At 36.2% G+C, this 21,777-nt stretch overlaps 1 protein-coding gene across 2 annotated transcripts in view; it reads right to left on the bottom strand.

The window, feature by feature from the left end:
* Positions 1-21,405, bottom strand: part of LOC145680827 (uncharacterized) — a 110,454-nt gene extending 89,049 nt beyond the window's left edge. For both annotated transcript variants that reach the window (XM_081751921.1, XM_081751922.1), the window contains exon 1: positions 21,112-21,405. In XM_081751921.1, the coding sequence (XP_081608047.1) occupies positions 21,112-21,285 (174 nt within the window). In that variant the 5' untranslated portion in view covers positions 21,286-21,405. The remainder of the gene's footprint in view (positions 1-21,111) is intronic.
* Between the last annotated feature and the right edge of the window lie 372 nt (positions 21,406-21,777).

Below are 21,777 nucleotides of genomic sequence, written 5' to 3'. Positions count from 1 at the left end.
CGAGAAGAATAGGCGAGTTATAACTCGAGATGCACCTTCTAATAACCTTTTGTTTAAGCAAAGTATCAATCTGTTTTTTAACTTCTTCTCTTAAATGGAAGGGAATAGGAAACTGATTGGTGTGAACTGGGACGTTATCTAGCATTTTGATTTCATGTACGTAACCCTTGGCCACTCCAAAATCATCCTCTGACCAAGAAAAACAATCCTTATACTCCTCTATAACAGAATAAAACATTTGCTTCTGATCGTCCGAAAGTTGAGGGTTAATGTCCACACGCTTGACATCAAAACCAGCAGGAAAGTTATCGTTGTCTTGTTTACTGGCTAAACCATTATTTTGAACACTATCTGTATCATTTGGATCATGTGCACCCGGCCTAATGTCAATGGCTTCACCTAAATGAAGATTTTTCTCTAAACACAACTTTTTGTTGGTTGGGTTGACTACTCTAATGACAGGATTAACAGGATCCACTCTAGATTCATTAACAAAAATTTCGGCTTTAGAACAGATTTTTTCATTGGGTTGCAAAACATTTTTAATTCCCACTAAATCATTAATTTTTCGAACAGGTACTGAAACACTGGAATTTGGTGGCAAAGTAACAGATTTCGCCGTTATGAAATACGCTTGCATAAGGTTCGCTGTTTGTTCAGAAACTGTGCCTATAGCATGACTTTCAGGTAAAGCGTGATCAGTAGGCTTCCCAAACCTAACTATGTGAACTACGTGAATATCCTGGTTAATAGTGACATGTTGAGGAAGTAACCAATCATTTCCCAACAAAACAGAAGATGCAAATTTGTCAACAACTCTAAAAGTATGCGTAAATGAATAGCCGTCAATTTTGAACTTCAGTACAGCTAACGTGTTAGTTTCAAGTCCTTTACCCGAGATGCCACGGATAATAGTACGTCTTTTAACGAGTCTAGTGTTCGGAGGAAGGAGCTCTCTAGTGCAAATTGAAATTTGACTCCCAGAGTCCAACAACGCTTTATACTCTTTATTTCCAATAGTAATTTTGATGCAAGGCAGAATCCTATCCCTAACAATAGGCGTAGTAATCGTGTGGGTCTTAAAAACAGGTCTTTCACTATTCCCTGAACTATTTCCGCTATGTAAAACATTACAATTATTACTTCTCCTGACTTGCGCCATGTTGCACTCTAATGCTTTGGCCGGACAGTGTATTTTATTATTCGCGGGAGACGTACTATGATTCTGTTTGCGCTTGTTCTGTTCGTTCTTAACCATAACAGAGGTATTCGTCGCAGAGCCCATTCTATCATGCATATTATTACTATTCTTGGCACTCTTACATTCAGAGGAACAAAAAGAAGAAAAAGAGTTACATTTCTGTTGATGATGCGGAATAGAATCTACTGACTGTTGATCACCGCATTCTTTCCCAGCGGATGAGATATGATAATGCAAACGTGCAAGCATTTCTTTTTTTTCCCGTTGTTCTTCGAGAGGAAATGAAATATGAGAATTATCGCGCAATGAAACATCAGCTATCTTAGCGATAAATTCCGGTGTACTAAACTGCAAGACTTGTTCTTTCGAATTAGCTTTAATGAGCGTCTTGTAATTTACTATTAACTCAGCTGACTGTTCTTGTAATAAAAACTCACATAGCGCATCAACAGATGGAAACGATTTGTTGCATGTAAGCTTAAAATACTGAGGCAATAACCCTTCAATAAGGAAATTAATTTGTTGTTGAATAGGCATGGCTTTATCAAAACTAAGTATGAGATCTAGCTTCTCATAAATATATGTCATAATAGGTTCCCCTTCTTTTTGATCTCTAGAACGAATAGTGTTTTCCGTCACCTTCTTAACTACAAAACCACCAAATAATGTGATCATTCGTCTCTTTATATCTACATACGACAAGTTCACAAATTCGTCTGTCCTAGTTAAAGCTAGAAACCACGCTAAGGCTCCGTCCCTTAACAGATATGGAAGCAAATGACGCTTCTTTACTGCATTGAACTCATAAATGACGCAGTAAGATTCGAAATACTCAAAAAAACGAATGACGTCTTCCCCATACTTGCCGTGAAAAAATGTGGGGCGCACAATAGAATCTAGAGACGTAAGACGAGCTTGTGCCAGAATGCTAGTATTCACCATTTTCTCTAAATATCTCTAAATAATATAACTAAAAGCACACAAAACAAAATAACACAACAAATTGAGAGGGTGGAGGGAGGGTGGCAAAACAAATAGAATTTCATCAAATTCTAACGGTGGGCGGCAAACAAACTAATGCAAAATAAATCGAGGGTCGCAGATATGTGTGCATCCACACAAGTTAAAACCACATCTCCGCCATGTGCAGTCGTTCCTTGTCGGTCTGAGAGCTCAGATGATGTGTTAATAATTGACGTGTTTGGGGATTTCAGATCCGACAAGTTGCGCCCAGGATTTGTAAATATAGAACTTAACAAAACATGAGGTACGGGATCTAACCTGGGTTGCATTTAAATGAAATCCAACACGTACAAAAGAAACAGACTGTGATGTTAAAGGGGGTGAAAAGGGGCAAGAAGGGAGTAACTTTCGGGATAGGTTAATCTACTCGCACTTACTTGCAGGTCTGATCGTTGTCCTCTCCACGATTCCTCCAACGGGCCGACGTCCGTCCATCCCTCTGTTTGGCTGGCTGGTCGTTCAAGTAACCAAAGTTAAGAGTCGGGGAAACCCGGACTGAGTAACCAACTTCGCGAAGACCGCAACTTTAGACAAACTTATAACTTCTTCTTAAAAAGCAATACATCGTCGTTGAATCAAAGGTGCTCTCTAAGATAGAGCAAGGCTATCAATCGTCAATTTTAAATGTAGCTAGCGGTCTACCTTCTATCTCGTCCCTCGCTCCATGTCGACTGTCCCTTCCAATAGTCTTTCAATCCATTTTGTCTGGCGTTCCTTCCGGGTTCATATCCTCGGTTATTCACTTTGATTTGTGTTTCGATGAAAAAAGTGCATGCTCGTAGATTAACCAAGGTAAAGTGATGATAGGAATGCGGACGGGGAAGCAATCTGTTATTTTATTAACTGAAAAATTTACAACGTAAGAAATAAATGGCAGACAGCAAAGGCAAATGAACTTAGAAAAAACAAGTCGATAGGTGATTTAATTTGAAACGAATGATGATGCTTTTGACTGAGATGTTCTTTTAAAATAAAATGTCCCATTGTTCAAAATAAGAAACTTTTCCATATGTCCAAATACACATATCTTCACAATAGAATCTGGCCCTGGAGCAGTGTTATGCTTACGAGCTATAATGGTAGTAATTTCTGCGACAGCGATAGGAGCTGTTAAAGGTGAGTCGTCGGGTAGAGGATGTTTGGTATGAGGTGAAAGTGATGGTGTATTGAGATTCAGCCGAGCTGTAGGATGAGGACGAGCTGTAGGGGCAGGTCCAAGAGGTGTGAAGACACCTTGAAATTGGTCACCAAAATTATTGGCTTTTTCCTCGTCAGTATGTAAGGGCGTATTATTAAGGATGAGTGGATAAGAAGTACGAGAGGTTTGACCAGTGAGCTAGTGAAATCGTTTCCAGTACTTAGTTGCATGGGCTGTATCGGAGAGAGTATTACAGGTTTTGATCCAGTATCTGGTCTTGTATGCAACAATATAGTTATGTACTGCTTTTTGGTATTGGCAATGTTGCCGAAGCGATTCCAGATTGCCTGATCTCGAGAGAACTGGCGGGAATGGCGTATTAATGTTAAGTACTGTGGCGGAAGCTTAGGTCTGTAGGAAGTTATTGTAGTCTGGGGTATGAATTGATCGGATGCCTGATGTATACTGTCGGTGATGGTATGTAAGGTATCGTAAAGTTCTGCCTCTATAGTAGGAGCTGATACAGATGTGAGCCTATTAGAGAGGCATTCCCTGTACTTAGGCCAATTTGCACTGTCGAAACGAGCTACTGAACGGAGAGGAGCAGTTGGAGGTGGTTGAATAGGTCCCTGTTGTCGAAGAGTGGATTTGATAGGGACATGATTACTTCCCAGAGGATCAAACACATTGAAGGTAAGCTTAAAAAGAAGATGGGGTGAAGTTACGACAATATCAGGAGTTGTGTTGGATTCCGGCCTTGTCGGTTTAGGGATATGATGAAAGAAACCTGTCATTCGGGTCTGAAGATAGTTGCGAAAAGTAAGTTTTTGATGATCTGAGCGACTGTGGTAGTTAACATCGGCCATGATCATGTAGCTGCTAAAGTCGTCTGATATATACTGAAAAAACTGAGAGGAATAGGTTGGACGGGACGTATATAGATGGTGGCGACCATGATGTAGCAATGTTTGAAATATAAGGTGGAGATAAGATGTTCAGGCAGCGTTAGGTCTTCGGTAGCATTTAGCCGATAAGAGATAGATGGTGGAAAGTAAATAGCCAGACCGCCACTAGCACGCGAGCTGGGACGGTATTGTCGTAGCGAAGAGGATGATAAGATGAAATTTTACAGGAGATTTTCGGTGTGAGGAATATCTCATTAAGTAGAAAGCAATGTGTGTGTTCCTCAAGGAGCAGCTGTGCAAACAAAGGCCTGCTTTTTCTGGAGAGAACAAATGTTCAGAAATAAACAGTGAACTGCCATAATGAAGAGAAAGGAAATTAGACGGAGAAGGAAACTAGACTGCAGATTCATGTACAGTAGAACGGAAGTGTGCGTAATTGTTGAAGTATGTACCACTAAATTGCGGCTAGTTGCACTTGTTGAAGAATATGTTGACGAAGAAAGGGATGTATGTGACAGTAAGAAATGCCAAAAATTTGTCGATGGTAATCGGTTGATGTGCAGGAGTAGGGGGCGGTGTAGTAGAATCGGCTTTATGGATGCGTATAGGAACAGTGAGCTCTGGTTTAAGTATCTCTGCATCAGGTTTGGCCTTTCATTTATAACTGTATGTACGATACTGATCTGGGCAAGTTGAGCATTGCGGTGGATTAGTAAGATTTGTGCACGACTTAGTCGAATGTGGGCTTACACAGTACCCACATTTGAAAAGGTTCCTGCAGTCGTTGGTATGATGCGAGTTATAGGATTGACAGCGCATTGGAAGTGGAGGAGGTGAGCGAGAAGATTCCACTCAATGCAGTTTTAGGTAAATGAACGCACCGTTACTGAGGAGATCATCCACGGTTTCTTGGCTATTGGTTAGAACACGGACCATATAGGTGGGTTCAGATGTGTTCTTAATGCGAATGCATTTAATGATTGAATGGCTTTTCATGATTAGTTCCTCAGCGGCCTCAGCATCAGTGTATTGTGGATCAACTCCTCGGATAACTACAGAGAGAGCCGGATGCTTGCGAGGAGGTGGAGGCTGCTTCGCTTGTTGCGAGGTAAGCTTTCGAATGTTTGCTGATTTGCCAAAGATCTCAAAAGAGTAGGTATTGCGAAGTGTGGTTGCCATGTTGGGATCTGTGGATCGGATGATAATTCCATTCTTGGTGGGTATCACCTGCTTGACATCTGATCTTGGCACGTACTTAAGTAGGCGCAAGTAGATCTGCTTCGGATCATGATATTTGATTTTCGTAGTTTGTGAGGAGAAAAGAATGAACGACAGGTTTTGATGATGCTTTTGAAGCGATCTCGATATTCATGTTACTAGATGCTGACAAGGACTCACTCAGTGTATGATGATGTTGGTTGGGGGTGTCATCTGTAGCGCAGCAGAAAAGGTAGCAGCTGTTGTAGACCGATCCGTTGGACTACTTTGTTCTGACTCTTGGCGGGCTTTCCGTTTATCGATCTTTGCCGCAGTCAGAGAAAGACCCTGTGCAACAACAGGAGGTAGTCCAGTATGACCGGGGTCTTGTCCAGAAGACATAGCAAATGTAGTCTATTAAAGTAGGTTACACGTTTAAAGAAGACCACTCGTTTGGATAGTGGTCAAGGTGGGCCAAAGAGGTTATCAACCTGAGTAGGTATCTGATGAGGTGGGCTAGATAAGTCTCTCAACCGCTACACACAGAGATTAAGCTTCAGTGACCAGAATAGTGGGATAGGAGATTACAAAACTCGTCACTATACTCTAGTGGCGCTTCAGAGCAGAGCAAAGCAAAGCTCTGGGAAAGTATAAAGACCAAGCACATCGCCTTCCGAGCATATCAGAAATACCTAGTTTCTGCCTGCGAGTATTTCCGTTTTATTTTATTTTATTTTAGTTTATTTATTTATTTATTTGTTTTGTTTGGTATGAGCAAAGCTTTGCGAAATATATTTCGCATTTCTGGCAAATAACTATTAACATTCTGTTTTCTGTAATGGGTCACAATAATATTGTTGTAAACTTGTAAATCATCTGACAACAGTTACACAGATAGCAGTGCTTCCATGCTTTCATCTATTTTCTTTATATGTTATTCTTGTGTCAGCACGTATGAACGAAAGATGGCAAAACTGTTGTCTATGTAACTTTTTCAGATGATTCACAGATTTACAACAATATTATTGTAAGCGATCAAGAAAACATAGAACATTATTCGTTACTTGGCATAAGTGCCAAATATATTTCGCGAAGCTTTGCTCATATTAAACGACAAATACCAATGCAACTTCTCTCAGGTAGTAGCGAGTTATTTCTGATATGATTAGAAGGTGATGTGCTTGGTGCTGAATTAACACACAACTAAAACGCTGAAGTGGTAGACATTTTGTGTTGTTTCAACACCTCATTTTTTACAGTGTAGACATGAGTAAATTTTTGTCTTTAATATTAAATTATGTTTTATTCAATCTTCGGTTAGGAAGAATTGGAAGTATGACTATAATTTCACCTAATTTGTTATGATATCATACAATCTATAAATGTTATTAAATTATTTACATTTATAGACTTCTGCTATTCTAAGGCAGTTTTAACTTTAAAAAAAATATGTCCGTCATCTCGTGTATAGCGATAATTTTCTGTAAATCCCATTTTAAAAAAACGCACTAAGTGAACGAACTATACATGAATTGTATGATGAGTAATGCGGATACAGCAAATATAGCCAATATATCAAAAAGTTCTATATACTTTTTTTTTAGTTTAGCGTCCCTTTCAGGAGTTCTATATACGTTCCCGATATTCGATTCGATTTACGTTTCTGCCTAATGAGTAAATAATAATAATAATAGCAGTAAAATTACTACTACTACTACTTGTAGTAGTAGTAGTACGAAGTACTGGTTCGCTAAGCTTATGTGTCATGTCGAATACCTTGGATCGCCCGAAGACAAGTCCTGCGTACGCCCCTAATCATAGATATGTCTAAACTTCGTTAGATGCTAATATTATAAGCCAAGATGCCTCATATTTGAATTAAAGGCAAGAGTTTTGCTGTTACAATATGCAAACAACTAGCAGGTTATTTAATCTATATTTAGTCATAACCACATCCGCCATGAGGAGAACTTCGCTCTTAACCTATTTTCTTAAGTAAGATTCTATTATAGTATATTAAGATGAGCTTCGGAGAAATATCATATAGATTTACTGTTTCCTTTCCTGTTCAAGAGGAAGAGGGAAAATTATGATATTGCTTTTATAAATGATGGTGATGGTTGGTGAAAAAAATTGAATTTCCCGGAAGAATACCAAGCTACATGACATACTTAGTGTTGTCATTCTAGATTATAATAAACGTGTTTGCTAGAATACTTTCCTGCTGCTGACCTTCAGTGTTTTACGCGAGATGACGTAATGGATAGAGCATAGAGCATTTATCATCATTAAGAGCTTGATTTATCTGGACAATGTTTGCAACTAATAAACACCGATTATTTACAGTGATTTATTTAAAAATTATTAAATGAATCAATGTTTTCTGGAAAACGTCGAATAAGTTAGCAGGAGTGTCCATAACAGGGGGCTACTTCGGCAAATGTCAGGGTCTCTGGCCCCTGAGGAATCCGTCAAAAATATTTTTAAAGAAGTTTTTTCATTTAATTGTGTCATTTTAAAATTGAAATTCGTGACACCGATAAAATAATTTTAAGTTTTGTAGAGATTAAATTATAAAATTAGATTTAAAAATATGGATTTAGTGACTGAAAATACCCTTTGGTAAGTTTAATCTCTTGATAAACAGAAATTTAGCGACTTTTGATTTTTTAGTCGGCTGTTTTCATTTTGAAAGAAAAAAACTACGTAAGCAATAGTGGTCCTCCATGAAATGTCTCTTAGGGTCTATAAAATCTATGGGCGACCTTGTTGGTGACACATACTAACTTGCTGATGAAAGATTTTCCTCAAAATTTTGAATTTTGAAATTTTCCTCTTTTCTTTTTTTATCCATAGTAATATATTCAAAATGGTCAGAACTCCGTGTTAACCTTTGGAATGACTTGATATTCTAATCGTATCAAAACGAAACTTAAAATATTTGCTAGGACACTTAGATTGTTTGGTATAATCGGAATTATATATAGTATATATTTAAGAATAATAAAAATGATTTTTTTTAAAGCAAAGCTTGATAAAATGAGAAAAAGAGAGCTGAATAAACGTATATATTGACTGCTAAAATGAAGAAAAGAACTAAGCCTCTAAAAGTATTAGGCGCTCTAATTGGTATATAATCCAATCTTAATGAATCGTCTCTAATATTTGTACGAGAAACTCTTCTCCCTTTTACACTAACTAAAACGATGATTTTTTTCTCTTTCTCTGCATTTTAACAAAAGACTTTACTTTTAAGACTCGGGTCAAATACCTTGAGGGTTTGGGTACAAAACCTCGCGGCCGAACCTCGTGGCGACAACCTCGTGGACCAAAACCTTGCTTCCCAAAACCTCGCGGCCCAAAATCTCGCCGGGCCGAAACCTTGCCACCAAAAACCTCGCGGGACAAAATCTCGCCTGGTCAAAACCCAGCCTGGCCAAAACCTCGCCGCCCAAAACGTCGCGGGTCAAAACCTCGCCACTCAAAACCTCGCGGGCCAAAATCTCGCCGGGCCAAAACCTCACCTTGCCAAAACATCGTCTTCCAAAACCTCTCGCCAAATATCACCATACCGAAAATCTCGCCTGACCAAAACCTCGTTGTAATGATCTCGCGACACAGAATCTCGCCTGGTCTAAATTAAGCGAGACGTAGTGTCGCCTGGGAAGAAATGTCGTCAGGATAAAACCTCTTCACGACGATTTCTTCAATGTAGAATGTTCTATATATTACTATATGTATATATTTAGTAATAACACATAATTACATTAAAATAATGACAAGAAAAATTCTAATGCATGCTTTGGAAATCTATATATATAAAAAATTAAATGACTATGTTACATTATACCTCTTGAGCCATCCTACCGATCTCAATCAAATTTTTAACATAGATGAGGTTCGAGCCTAGGATGTGTTTTATAATTTCACTTTGTCGGCACAACAAAAGGGAGGAGGAGTGCGATATATATATATATATATATATATATATATATATATATATATATACAGAGCCGTAGCTAGAGATTTCGAAGTAGAATTCGACGCCCCTACTCTCACTACACCAAGCTCTTCCTTCCTTTTTTTCTCTTTACTTTTAAGAAAAGCAGCAGATATTGTTATACTACACTGAATTTTTATTAAGCTCCAGGCGAGATTTTGGCCCACGAGGTTTTGGCCACGCGATAATTTGGGTGGCGAGGTTTTGGTCCGGCGAGATTTTGTCCGGCGAGGTTTTGGCCACGCGAGATTTTGGGCGGCGATGTTTCAGCCGCGAGATTTTGTCCGTATCCCTACCTTGAGTTGTCTTAATACACGGTGTTACAAATATGAGATGAGCTACGCTTTGATCCCAAGCATAAAAGTTTCTAAGATACCAAGTTATTTTAGTTTGAAATTTGTAGCACACGTTAATATTTTCTTCGGTTATTATTGTTTACTTTATTTTGTCATGTTTTCAAACTCAAATCAGTTCTTGAAATTTATCTACGTTCACAAAACTAAATCATTGTCTCCTCGATGTTATATTGTAAGTGACAACTTCAAAGAAATTTCGGTTACATAACAGAATAGATATATAGTTAGTAGATAATAATTAATAACTTAAACTAAAAACATGCGAAACTTACATTTATAAATGAATTCACCACACTGATAGTTAAGGCGGTCAGCATTGTACTGTATACCACTTCATATCCACAAGTATGTGAGGTTTTAACCTTATCAAATTTTCTTTTGATTTAACCAAAAATTTGTTTAGTTCAAAAACACCTTTAACATAAAAAATACCTTTTTAACTTCAAAAAATGTAACCTTAGCAGATATTTCCATGTATGGGATATGGATACTCACCGTTAATCATGAAGATGTTAACGGATTATGGATAGTCAGTGTTAATAGTGAAGATGTTAACGGATGTATGGGATGTGGGTGGTCACCGTTAGTCGTGAAGATGTAACGGATGTATAGGATATGGCTCTGCCGTGTCGCGACAAAAAGCTGTAACTTGAGTTACATTGTTTTGTCGCTATAAGCATTTTTGAATTTCCCGCCACCGATATTTATGTTCACTAGGCCCAGCATTGAGCTGTCAAATACTTTTGAAAATATACCATAGAATAGTGTTGTAAATAGAAAAAAAAAGTTCGTATTTTTTCAGAAATGTACGTTTTTCTTTTAGAAAAAAACATTACTTCTCGTTTTTTTTTCTAAATTTCGTTTTTTTTTAAATAGTCATTTGTAATGCACCTTACGTCTATTTAAGTATTAAATATTTTTATGTAGGTATAATCACCGTAAAATGCAACATAAATTAAACGCTAGATACTAATACGCTACAGATATTTTACAATTTACATGAATACCATACCTATTAACAATTCGGGTTTCAGCAGTTTTAATCAATATCAACTAAGAAATAAAAGTAGAAATGAAATTTTGTTTTTTCGTGAAAGCAGGCCTTTAATAAGTACGAAAATAATGTCACGAACAGTATAAAATTCAAATAACTTGTCTAATACTACTTTGCCTAATAGTATTTTTCTAAATGTCATATCTAAATAATTTGTCGACTAGATATATACATGTTATGCAGAGCCGGCTCTACCATATATGCAAACGTGCATTTGCGTGGAGCGGCAAGTTTAGATGGTCTGGCAAAATCTGTCATAAGCATAATATTTAAATTAAATATTTCTTGTTGGAAACAGACTTCATGATGATGGTAGTTACATTTACAAAGCTGACCTTCTATTTGAATACTACATTCATAAATTATGTTTAGGTTGCATTAGTTTAAGGCCACATGGACAATGCTAAAGCAAATGGTCGAATAAATCTGAGCACAAATTGCTTGATTGTTGCCAAATGCAAGAATTCAATTCTCGAATAGTAGTGAATACCTGTTCCATTTAGTAAGTTATTATCACAGTTTTGATATGACAACTAGTCTTGTTTTTGTCAGAAACAAGTTTCTTATCATTGAAGATAGAAACAAGTTTTTTAAAAAATGTTAACAGACATAGAAGAGAAATCAAGAAACAAAGATACAAGAGCTAGTTGCACTGGAATTGCAAACTGATACATTGAGATTGAAGCTCGATAGTGAATTCTATAAAAAGGATTACCATCTTTCCTCTGCAGGTGTGTTTGCTTTATCTTTCACTAACGTAATAGATTAATACTAAAAGAAAAAAAAAACAGTTACAACGAGATTGTATTTTTAGTAACTATTTAAGCCTTTCTGAGTGCAACTGCACTTACCCTCACCTTTATTGTTCGTGTTGGAGTAGCATACTTAAAATCATGATTTTTAAGATTTGTTCTTTCTAGAGAAAGGGGGAGGCGGCAAATTATGCCATTGCATGGGGTGACAAATTGACTAGGACCGGCGCTGATGATAAGTATATAAAAGACATGAATATAGGATGACACAATTTGAAGTAATGCAGGGTGTTTCAAAATGAATATTAGGGTTTTGAAACTTTGTAGTATCTATTAGAATTAACTTACAATTATAAATATTATATCAAATGAAAGAGCAACTCAAGCAGTTTTGTACGCATGCATGTACATGCATTGTTTCTTCTGTCTGCCGTTAGAAAGAGCAAGCAGCAAAGATGGAGACTAGAGAGCAGAAAGTTTTTTTGTATTTTAATAAAGACTGAATCTGTACAGTGCAACGGTCTGTGTGAAGAATATTAAGGAGACGCTTGCAACTACGTCCTTATCGTTTGCAGTTGCTACAGGTCTAAAGCACACAGACTACGGTTTACGTGCCAATTTCGCAAGTGAAATATTGCTGCATAACAATGAAGATTTTCTGGATTGTGTCGTCTTCAGTGATAAATCGACATTTCACCTAAGAGCTAATGTGAACACTCATAATGTTTGTATCTGGCCGTCAGCAAATCCTCAGAAGATGGTACAGTTGAAACGAGACTCCCCTAAATTGAATGTGCCTTATGCAGAGTTGTTCTGACATGTGATTAGTGTCATACTAAAGAGTTCGACTAACATATGTTTCCTGTAGTAGTCAGTCCTTTAGTATCTTGCTAATCATACATCAAAACGACTGTGCATAAGGCCCAATGTGTTTTGTGCCATGGCGGAAGGTTTATGGGCTTTTCTCGCCTATCGACTAGATGTGTGCCGTGTGAATCTCACATTGAACACTTGTAGCAAAGACTGTTTGAGGGGCTCTTTTACTTGATGCATTGCTTATAATTGTACGTAAAATGTAATAAGTACTTCGAAGACTAAAAACCCCAAAATTCATTTTGAAACACCCTGCATTTCTCACCAACAGTGTTGGAACTAAGATGTAAAAAGGAGAGAAAAATTTCCTTATAAAGTTATTGTTTACAACAACGATATTATTATTAGTCGATAATATAACTACAACAACACGAGTTAGTAGTCAAAAAAGAATGTAATCAAATGTATACTCGGTGGCCCAGGTGGCCAAAGTGGCACACACGGGTGTGTCATTTGTTTAATCCGCTCATGTGTGGACACTAATTAAGATATCGGGATATTATTCTTGCAAAACATGGTTGGACTATAGTTTATCATATTATTTTTTCTTCTGGTGTCGAATTTCCTTCTCAAATTTCACTCCAGTCAAAAATTCGAGAATTTTCTAATTTCGAATTTCCTTTACTTCTTTTTCCCTGTAGCTTCCTTCGTTGTAGAAAGACCTCCTTAAGACTTGCCAGGTACATACCTCGGATGGATACCTAACTGTTGACATCAATTCGACGGGCCTGCGCGCGGTGTTGCCAATTAGAGAAAATAAATTTTTCCTAAATTTGGGCAAAAAATTAGAAATTTTTGTTTATAAATCCGTACCTATACATTCAAGTGCAAGTCAACTTACGCCAACCGAACATTTGTCCTTACTTAACAAATGCAAGTACAGATCGTTACAATGGGGTAATTAGGGAACGCACGAAAAATTCGTATTTAGGTTCTAACCCTTGATTTTTCTAGTTTTTCCCTACTTTTCTGTTTACCGTAATATATTTTTGGTATTTAGAAGTTTTGTTCCTTAAATATCGTCATAATACTTGTAGGATATATTAGTGGTGTAGCAATGTTTAATTTAAGATAGTTTGCGTCTGTCTGGTAGCAGTGTTATCAGCTACAGAAAATTCCAGATTTTAGGGGGAAATTTTGGAAAAATTATCTGTTTTGTCTCTATTATTTCCCTCTTGTTGGCTATATCGGACCAAACGTACCAGTATCTGGAAGTCTCGTCTTTGCTCTACACAACACACTATAGAAAGTTTCAATAGGGTAATTAGGGGAAGTACAGTTGAGGTTTACAGTAGACTTTGTTCTCTAATTGGGAAGATAACTGTGATTTTTTTAAAGATAGAATGAGATATTTTTTATTGACATGCTTACTTTATTAGATATCGTCATAATACTTGTAGGATATATTAGAGGGATACCAAAGCTTATTTTAAGATTAAAGCTACAGAAAATCTTAATTCCAGATTTCAGGGAGAAATTTTGGAAAAAAAAATCCCTTTTTTATTTCTATTATTTCCTTCTTGTTGGCTACATTTGAACAAACGTACCAGTGTCTAACAGTCTTATCCTTAGCTTGCACAGCGCAACATAAAAATTTTCACTAGAATAATAATGAAAGTACAGTTGAGGTTTATAATAAACTATGTTCTGAAAATGGTAAGAAAATGGTGAATTTCTGAGGTAGAATGAGATTTTTTAAAATTTCATGCTTACTTTGTTATATATCACCATGGTACTTGTAGGATATATTCCTGGAGTACTAAGGTTTATTTTCAGATAGTTTTCGTCTGTCTGATGGCAGTGTTTCCAGCCAAAACAATTAATTCCCGCTTTTAGGTGAAAAATTCGGAAAATTTCCCTTTTCCCCCTCTATTATTACCCTCCTGTTGGCTACATTGAAACAAACGTACCATTACCTGAAAGCTTCCTTTTTGCCCTACAGAACGCACCATACAAAGTTTCAATAGGATAATTAGAGAAGCTGTAGCCCGGGCATATTTGATTTTTGCTTGTGAGGCGTAAAAAGTGTCAAAATTTCATGTATATGACAGATTTTTTTCTTTTCCTCTTTGAATGGAAGCCAGCGACTTCAGGATTTCACTGAACCTTGTCAACACATCAAAGATTTGTTTTAGGTGACTTGAACCCATATAGCAGTAGTGGTACTAGATACAAAAAATGTTGAAATTCGGTTAGGGATTTTTTTGTAAATTTTCACCCCTACATTTCCCTTAATAGTTTCCCACCCATTGGCAACACTGCAATGCAACTTACACCAAAAAATAGCCACATCCATTTTCTTAAAAACAAAGCCTTAACCATATGAATCGAATGAATGGTTTTTGAACAATAAGTCACTAACTGGAAATGTAGGAAAACGCCAAAAATGACCTGGGGCCGAAAGGAATAATCACATAATTTTGCTAGTATCGCGTGATTCTAATAATTCCACAGCAAATCAATATGCTTCTGCAAAATTTTGTAAAAGAAAAAAGTATTCTCGTCGATTTTCTATTTGTAAAAAAATAAACATGATCTAGTTGGCATGGAAACACCTTAATTTAAAAGGAATGGAATGATATGTAATTTCTAGTTTCATGATCCACAATTATACCATTTACGCTAAGAAGGGGAATTATTAATGTGAGCGAGGGATAGTGATAGAATTAATAATTGGTGAAATGAAAACGTGGGAGAAAACGATATAACCTCGAGAAAACCCAGGGACACGATGTAGATGAACAAAATCTTCCTGTTTTGAACTTGTAAAAGGAAATCATGCACAATTCATCATATAATGTACTTTCACACACGACCCTGTTCGACAACAAATTTCCTCCCTGAGTGACTGGGTACCCAAGCCTGTTTTTTGAAAATGTAAGGACTTTGTAACGTCGTACACGTGACTTCGGTCCATCAATTTGTTGCGTAATAGAGGTGCTTTCCCACCAGACATAAAATTGGGCACTTTAATCTTACCAATCTAATATAGTATCCAAATATCAACATTTTCATTTTTAAAATATTTTGCTAGTTTTAGGAATAGTATTTTTAAATATAATCAAAATGAAAATTTTTTTGATGAACAAACATAAAGTGATCCAGTGGCGTACATAGAAATTCGTCAAAGGAGGATCCAAATTCCCAAGTTATAGAATTTCAGGTGTTTGTATGCATATCTTAATATAATAAAAGTTTATTTTTGCGTAATATCTTGCCTTAAGAGGCATTAAATCCCCGAAACCCCGTTTGTGTGATGATCATTTAGTCCAGAGTTTCTCAACTAGAGGCTTGGGATTCCTAAGAACATGGGGTCGCGCAGGAAAGTAGAAATGATCTAGTTGAGTGAAATATATATATTTTTAAATATTATTTTGAATTTATTTTACTAGACATATTTTCAATTTCACATCTATTATGAAATTCATTAAGGATATTAAAGAAAATTTTAAAGAAATCAAGACTCATTTAAAGAATAATTGTAAGAAAAGAGGAATTAAGATAATGAAAAACTTCTATTGAAATACAAAGTATAACAAAAACTGCATAATGAATTTAACTAGAAATAAAAATCACTGAAACAAAGCAGCGTTTATATTAAGAATAATAACTGTGAAACAGTTTCGGCAACTAACTGACAATATTGGCTTCATTTGACACTGACACCGACACAGACATATTGACATTAGTTGGTGAAATTGTTACACAGTTATTATTTTTAATATAAATGTTGTTTTGTTCAATGATTGGTATTTCTAGTTTATTTAGAATAGCAAAGCTAATACGAATCAGTTAGTTATTGCATAATAAAATGCAATTCAAAAGAAAGGCTAGTGTGGGTATCGTTTGTTATTCTTCGCAGAGATGCATGTGTGTATACCTTTTATACATATGGTACTTGTACCGATTATGGCCCGGGTCCCTAATAGGGCCCACTCACCATATCTCTGCAGATTTACGTTGGTGCTCCTAGATGACAGTATAAACTGTGTCTTCATGACAAGCGTAAACATATTTGCGCAGCTCAGAGGACATAGTTTATACTGTCATCTAGTAGCACCAACGTATATCTGCATAGATATGGTGGGTGGGCCATATTAAGGACCCGGGTCATAATCGGTACAAGTACCATATATACAAGTGTAAGCGATAAGCAGCAAAATTAAAAAGCTTATTACAAACCGGAAATTTGCGTACGAGGGAGCTGGAAAGACGATGTGATAAAAATAGAGATGCAAGGGCTCGAAAAAAAAAACCGTTTTTTTTAAAGAAAAAGAAACTTGTTTTTTTTTCTGCTTCGCTTTTTTGCTTGGGAAATTTTGGGCTTTTTTCAAAATTCTGCTTTAAATTGATAAAACAGACTTTGTTTCGCTTCTCTATAACACAAAAAGTCACTTAGTTAGTGGTTGATGCTGATAATAATATAAAACCTCGAAAATAAACCATGAATTTCGAAAATATATTTCAAACAATTTTACTTCAACATATTTACATTATGAATTCCAAAGGATTAACCAATGTATATAATAAGAAGTTTTTAACTTCCTATATACAAAAGTAAGCAGAGTTGGCAAGAACCATGGTTGTTTCTGAAAATGCCAAAAACCCGTTTTGGGAGGGATGTTTAAACCGGGCTTTATTGGTTTAAAGCAGGCTTTTTTGGTTTAAACCAGGTTTTTTGATTTAGATATTTTGCTTTATGTGTTTATATTACATATTCACAGAAATAAGTTTGTTTCGCCTTGGTGTTGTTATGCAACAGCGGGGTTATGCTGGAAGAAGTCCTATAAGCTTAAAGAAGTCCGGTCAGTAAATGTCTTAAATTGAGAAGCTCCCGCCATAGCCATCGGGAAAATCCCGTCATTACTTGAAATGTAAAACAATAACGGGAAAATCCTGTTATTGCTTTGCATGTAAAATTTAAAGGTCAACGTATCATAATCAGTACGCTAAAACTGAGGTATTACATTACAAATTTAGTACGTGCATATCATTGAAAGTCCAATCCAAGCTAATGTTGGAAGCTACGTAGGCAATCGATAAATTTTGCCAATTTCTATCAATATATTTAAGCAATCTTGGCTTCTTTATAAAACAATAGGCATTTAGGCATGCAGAAATATACAATTTGGTTTCGTTTCATATGTTTAGGCTTAACATCCTTACGTAATACCGAGGTTATCAAGGAGAAGACTTTCGCTTAAACTGACATCCGAACCGCTACTTGGTTTACGCATGAAAGAAGGGTTGTGGTTCGGCCGAGAATTGAACATGGGACACCTTGATTAAAAGGTGAAAGGGAAATAAAACTAATGTAGGTGGTTTGATATGTGGAAACGTCACCATCAAGTTCACACGATTCGCATTTTTCGTTCCTTTTTTTTTTTTTTTTTGGTTTAAACCAGTTATTAAAAAAAAAGTTGGTGTAAACCAGCCAACCCTAAATGTTAACACTTCTTTTTAAAAAATACATATATAACTAGCAAAATTGTATGTAGTATTTTTATTGCAAAATATTCCATACCCTCTTTTTTGAAACAAAATAAAATTAAAATAAAACATAAGAGAAATATTAGGCTGCACATCTAGAGCGTTTGGTTCTGTATATTCTTGAAATTCTACAGTTAAGGTTTATATAACCACCATCACGGTTTACCCAATCCTCAAGTTTTCTTAATTTTTAACAAGAGGGATTCAACATATCATTACGGAACTCCCTTCCCCCCCCCCAGAAAAAAAGGACTACGGAATATATTTAAGTTAAGCTAAATACAACTGCACAACAAACATGACTGAGTGGTTAGCTTTTGCGCTTCTATCGGGAAGTCCGGGATTCAACCTAGCATTCGACCATTCTGACAAAGCTTTTCTTCATTCCATCTGTGAATGTAGAAATAGTGTGTGTACTGTGAGTTGGCCGACTTCCTTTCTTATTATTTTTAAATCGTTATTATTACTAATTACCAGCAGTGACGGTTTTGCGATGGTTAGGGGGGCGGTCTTTTGGACTGAAGCCTGTTCCCCAAAGTTACGGAATGTCTGCAACAAACGAAATATTTATTAGTTATGCCTTTACTCATAAACCTTAAGCTCCCGTCAAATAAAAATTACGAATGTTTAGAAAATCTAAAAATTAGTAAGAAAAACCCCTCCCAAAATACTTTTCTAAATCCGCCACTGATTCTCAGTATAAAATGATCCGGAAGATTATTGCTAAACATATAAATGAAAAGAAATATTAGTTATGCCTGTACTCATAAACTTCAAGCACCTCCCAAATAAAATTAGGACTTTTTAGAAAACGAAACAATCAGAGAAACCCCTCCTAAAGTGCTTTTCTAAATCCGCTACTGATTATTTGTATAAATTGGTATTCAAGGTTGTCGGGAAAATTATTGCTAAATCACTGCACAGCTACATGATAACAAATGTGGAAGTACGGTTTGACGGATATATTGAAAACGTACGCTTTGACGAATATATAGAAAAACTTTAACTTTTGCGCTAGAAGGTAGAGTACTAAGTTCTTAGAAATGAAACGTGGATGACAAATTGAAATGATCTAGAGAAGAAAAAAATGTCGAAAGCTCAAAAGTTAAAATAAAGTTAAATTGCCTCTAAAATTGCCCTCAAATACTACCTTTTTCATGTTAGCTTTAATTCGTAAAACATGTGCTCCATCCATCTTGATGGTGAATTTCAGAGCGAAATATCGCATTTAGGTCATGGAATTCTTATCTAACTATAGAATATACTATAAGAAAGCTATTTAGATAGAAAAATCATGAAAATGAAAAAAGCCAAAATTTCCAAAATTCTCGTTTTTTTCCCAAAAAAGTCAGCTTTTTATGTAAAAAAAACCATCGATTCAAAAAAGCCGGCTTTTTTGCATCTCTAGATAAAAGAGAGTTGTGATGTGAAATAGATTCAGAAGGCCAGATTTAGGCTACAGATCGGGAAGAATACACTATCCGAAGCTTTTATCTCTTCTAGCTTGCTTCATTTAACAATGTTCATTATGCAATTTATTATATTTGTATTCCTTTGTGGTAACATTAATCTCACAAGATAACAGTATCCACGGAATCTCTATCGTCACTATACGTTCCTCGATACTATTATTTTGAATTTTACGTAATTTTGAAAGTGGACAGGAAAGTAAAACTGAATCGCGCGAAACCTACATTTATGAATAAAGTATCTTTCTATGCAGGTAGTGGAAGCAGTCAGTACTCCATGTATGCACGGAGAAAAATACATAATCTAGTCGACATGTAAATTCTTTTTTTACCAGGTTACGCGCGTCACCACATTAAGTAATATTGTTTCATCAGTAGTACGATCTACACCACCGTCCAGCAAAAAGTTTGTGTTGTGGGACCACTATTTCAAATTTAGAATTAACGCCATACCCATTCCGACGGTTGTAACTTAGGTATATAATGTTGTTACTACCTTCCTACGAGTATCCCCTCTTGGTTCTTTCTAAATCTGACTCCCTACCTTACGAGAGTAATAGTTTTTAACACGAAATCAATCATGTGAATAAAATTATCCAATCACAGCGAGTCTAGTTCGACGCCGAACTCCAGACTTGACATGGTGTTCCCACCTGCTGTACTTTTATACATGAAATTACATTACATAAGGAGCGCACCCGCGTAAATACGATGTATCCACACAGAATTCCTAGTCCTTTTTTCTCAGTGTGGAAAATGATTAGCTACCTCCTGTTAAAGTCACCGTTATCTGAAGATGTTAACGGATTAACTCCGTTAACGAACTTGGTCGAGATAATTTCTCTAGCTATCTATTGCAAAAAGAAAAAAAAAAGAAAGAAAACGAATTCAAGAGTTTGCTTTTATTCAAATGTTATCATATGGAGTAGCGGACGGACGTATCAACAATACAATCTTAAAAGATATACTGGGGTAGTTATTATAGTTGTTTCATTTTTTTATCAGTGTTTCTTCCAGACATGTTTTTGGGGGGCACTGGCTCCCGGGGCTCTGAGAGTGCCCCCCGAAGGACACCAAAATAATACGTCTATAATATAATAATAAATAGAATAGTACCAGTAGTGTCCCCCAGAATACTAAGAGTGCCCCCCCGGAACATTTTTTTCTGAAAGAACGACTGGTTCGGATTCCATCTTAAAGTAAGTACACATCTCATGTAGCCTGGATGCTGAAAACGGTGAACTTCAACCAATCGAAGAGGATTCTTTTTTAAAAGATTGAACGTATTTTTTTAAAAAGTACATTTTACTAACGTTCAAAAATGTAAAACATTTAGAGTAGGTCAAGTTCTTTCCTTGACTTCAAATGAAGAATCTATTATTCCATCAACTACATCTCTTGATCTCGACTAACATTTCTCATCAATTTATTATCATTACCTGTTACTACTTACTGTTTTGATGCTCAACATTCCGTGATTAGGACAAATATTTTATAAGGAGATGAGAAATTTAGAACATTAGAAGCTATAAAGACATACGATTAGTACACTCAACGGTTCCAGTCAGCATGTTGTTCTTATGTTAAATGTAGCATAGTATCTAAATGCTTATGAACCTTGCATTGTTACTAATAGTTATAGGTAGTACTCACTTGTGGCGGAGGCTTGTTCGTTGATCTCCCATAGTGATTAATACTTGGAACTGGTCTTCTTGGTCGAAATGGAAAAAGTACTGGTTGATTCTGAACGGGGGTTGACATACATATAGCGAGAATCACAGAGAATATAATGCAAAAACAACAAACAATTTCAGTTCTGATTTCCATATCAACACGTAAATAGATATACTAAGTATGAAAAAAGTAGGTGGTTCTCTATTGTCGCTGTGGAAGCTCCTTTGTGTTTCTTGTATCAGGCTCTGCAGGCAACTGGACTATCTAGTGACGTTATTCTTGGAGTCTTTCGGATTTTCAGTATAAACATACATCGCGAAGAGTTCACCAAAAGACAAGATGCTTTTCTTTCTTTTTCTTTTCACATCCTCAGGATTTTAGTTCTAAAGAAAACTATCTTTACTTCTTGGTGATCTGTTTTTAAACTCTTCCCGTCTTGTGTAAACTTCTTCCGTTAACTTAAGATGTAAGCAAGATAGACAGATTACCGTCACGTCCGGTTCCGCTTTGTCACATAGAAAAAATAAAGTGATTGAATTCTTCAAATAAATGACCTTCACAGGATCTCTTTTGAACGTTCAATTTTCTCCGAATTACGTTTCTCAGCTGTTCGTAAAATAATTATTTGCTTTAACTCACTGCCGA

This window comes from Thermobia domestica, chromosome 3, assembly GCF_964235325.1.
Source record: "Thermobia domestica chromosome 3, izTheDome1.hap1.1, whole genome shotgun sequence".
Classification (NCBI taxonomy): Eukaryota; Metazoa; Arthropoda; class Insecta; order Zygentoma; family Lepismatidae; genus Thermobia; species Thermobia domestica.
This window is presented reverse-complemented; position numbering and strand designations above follow the sequence as displayed.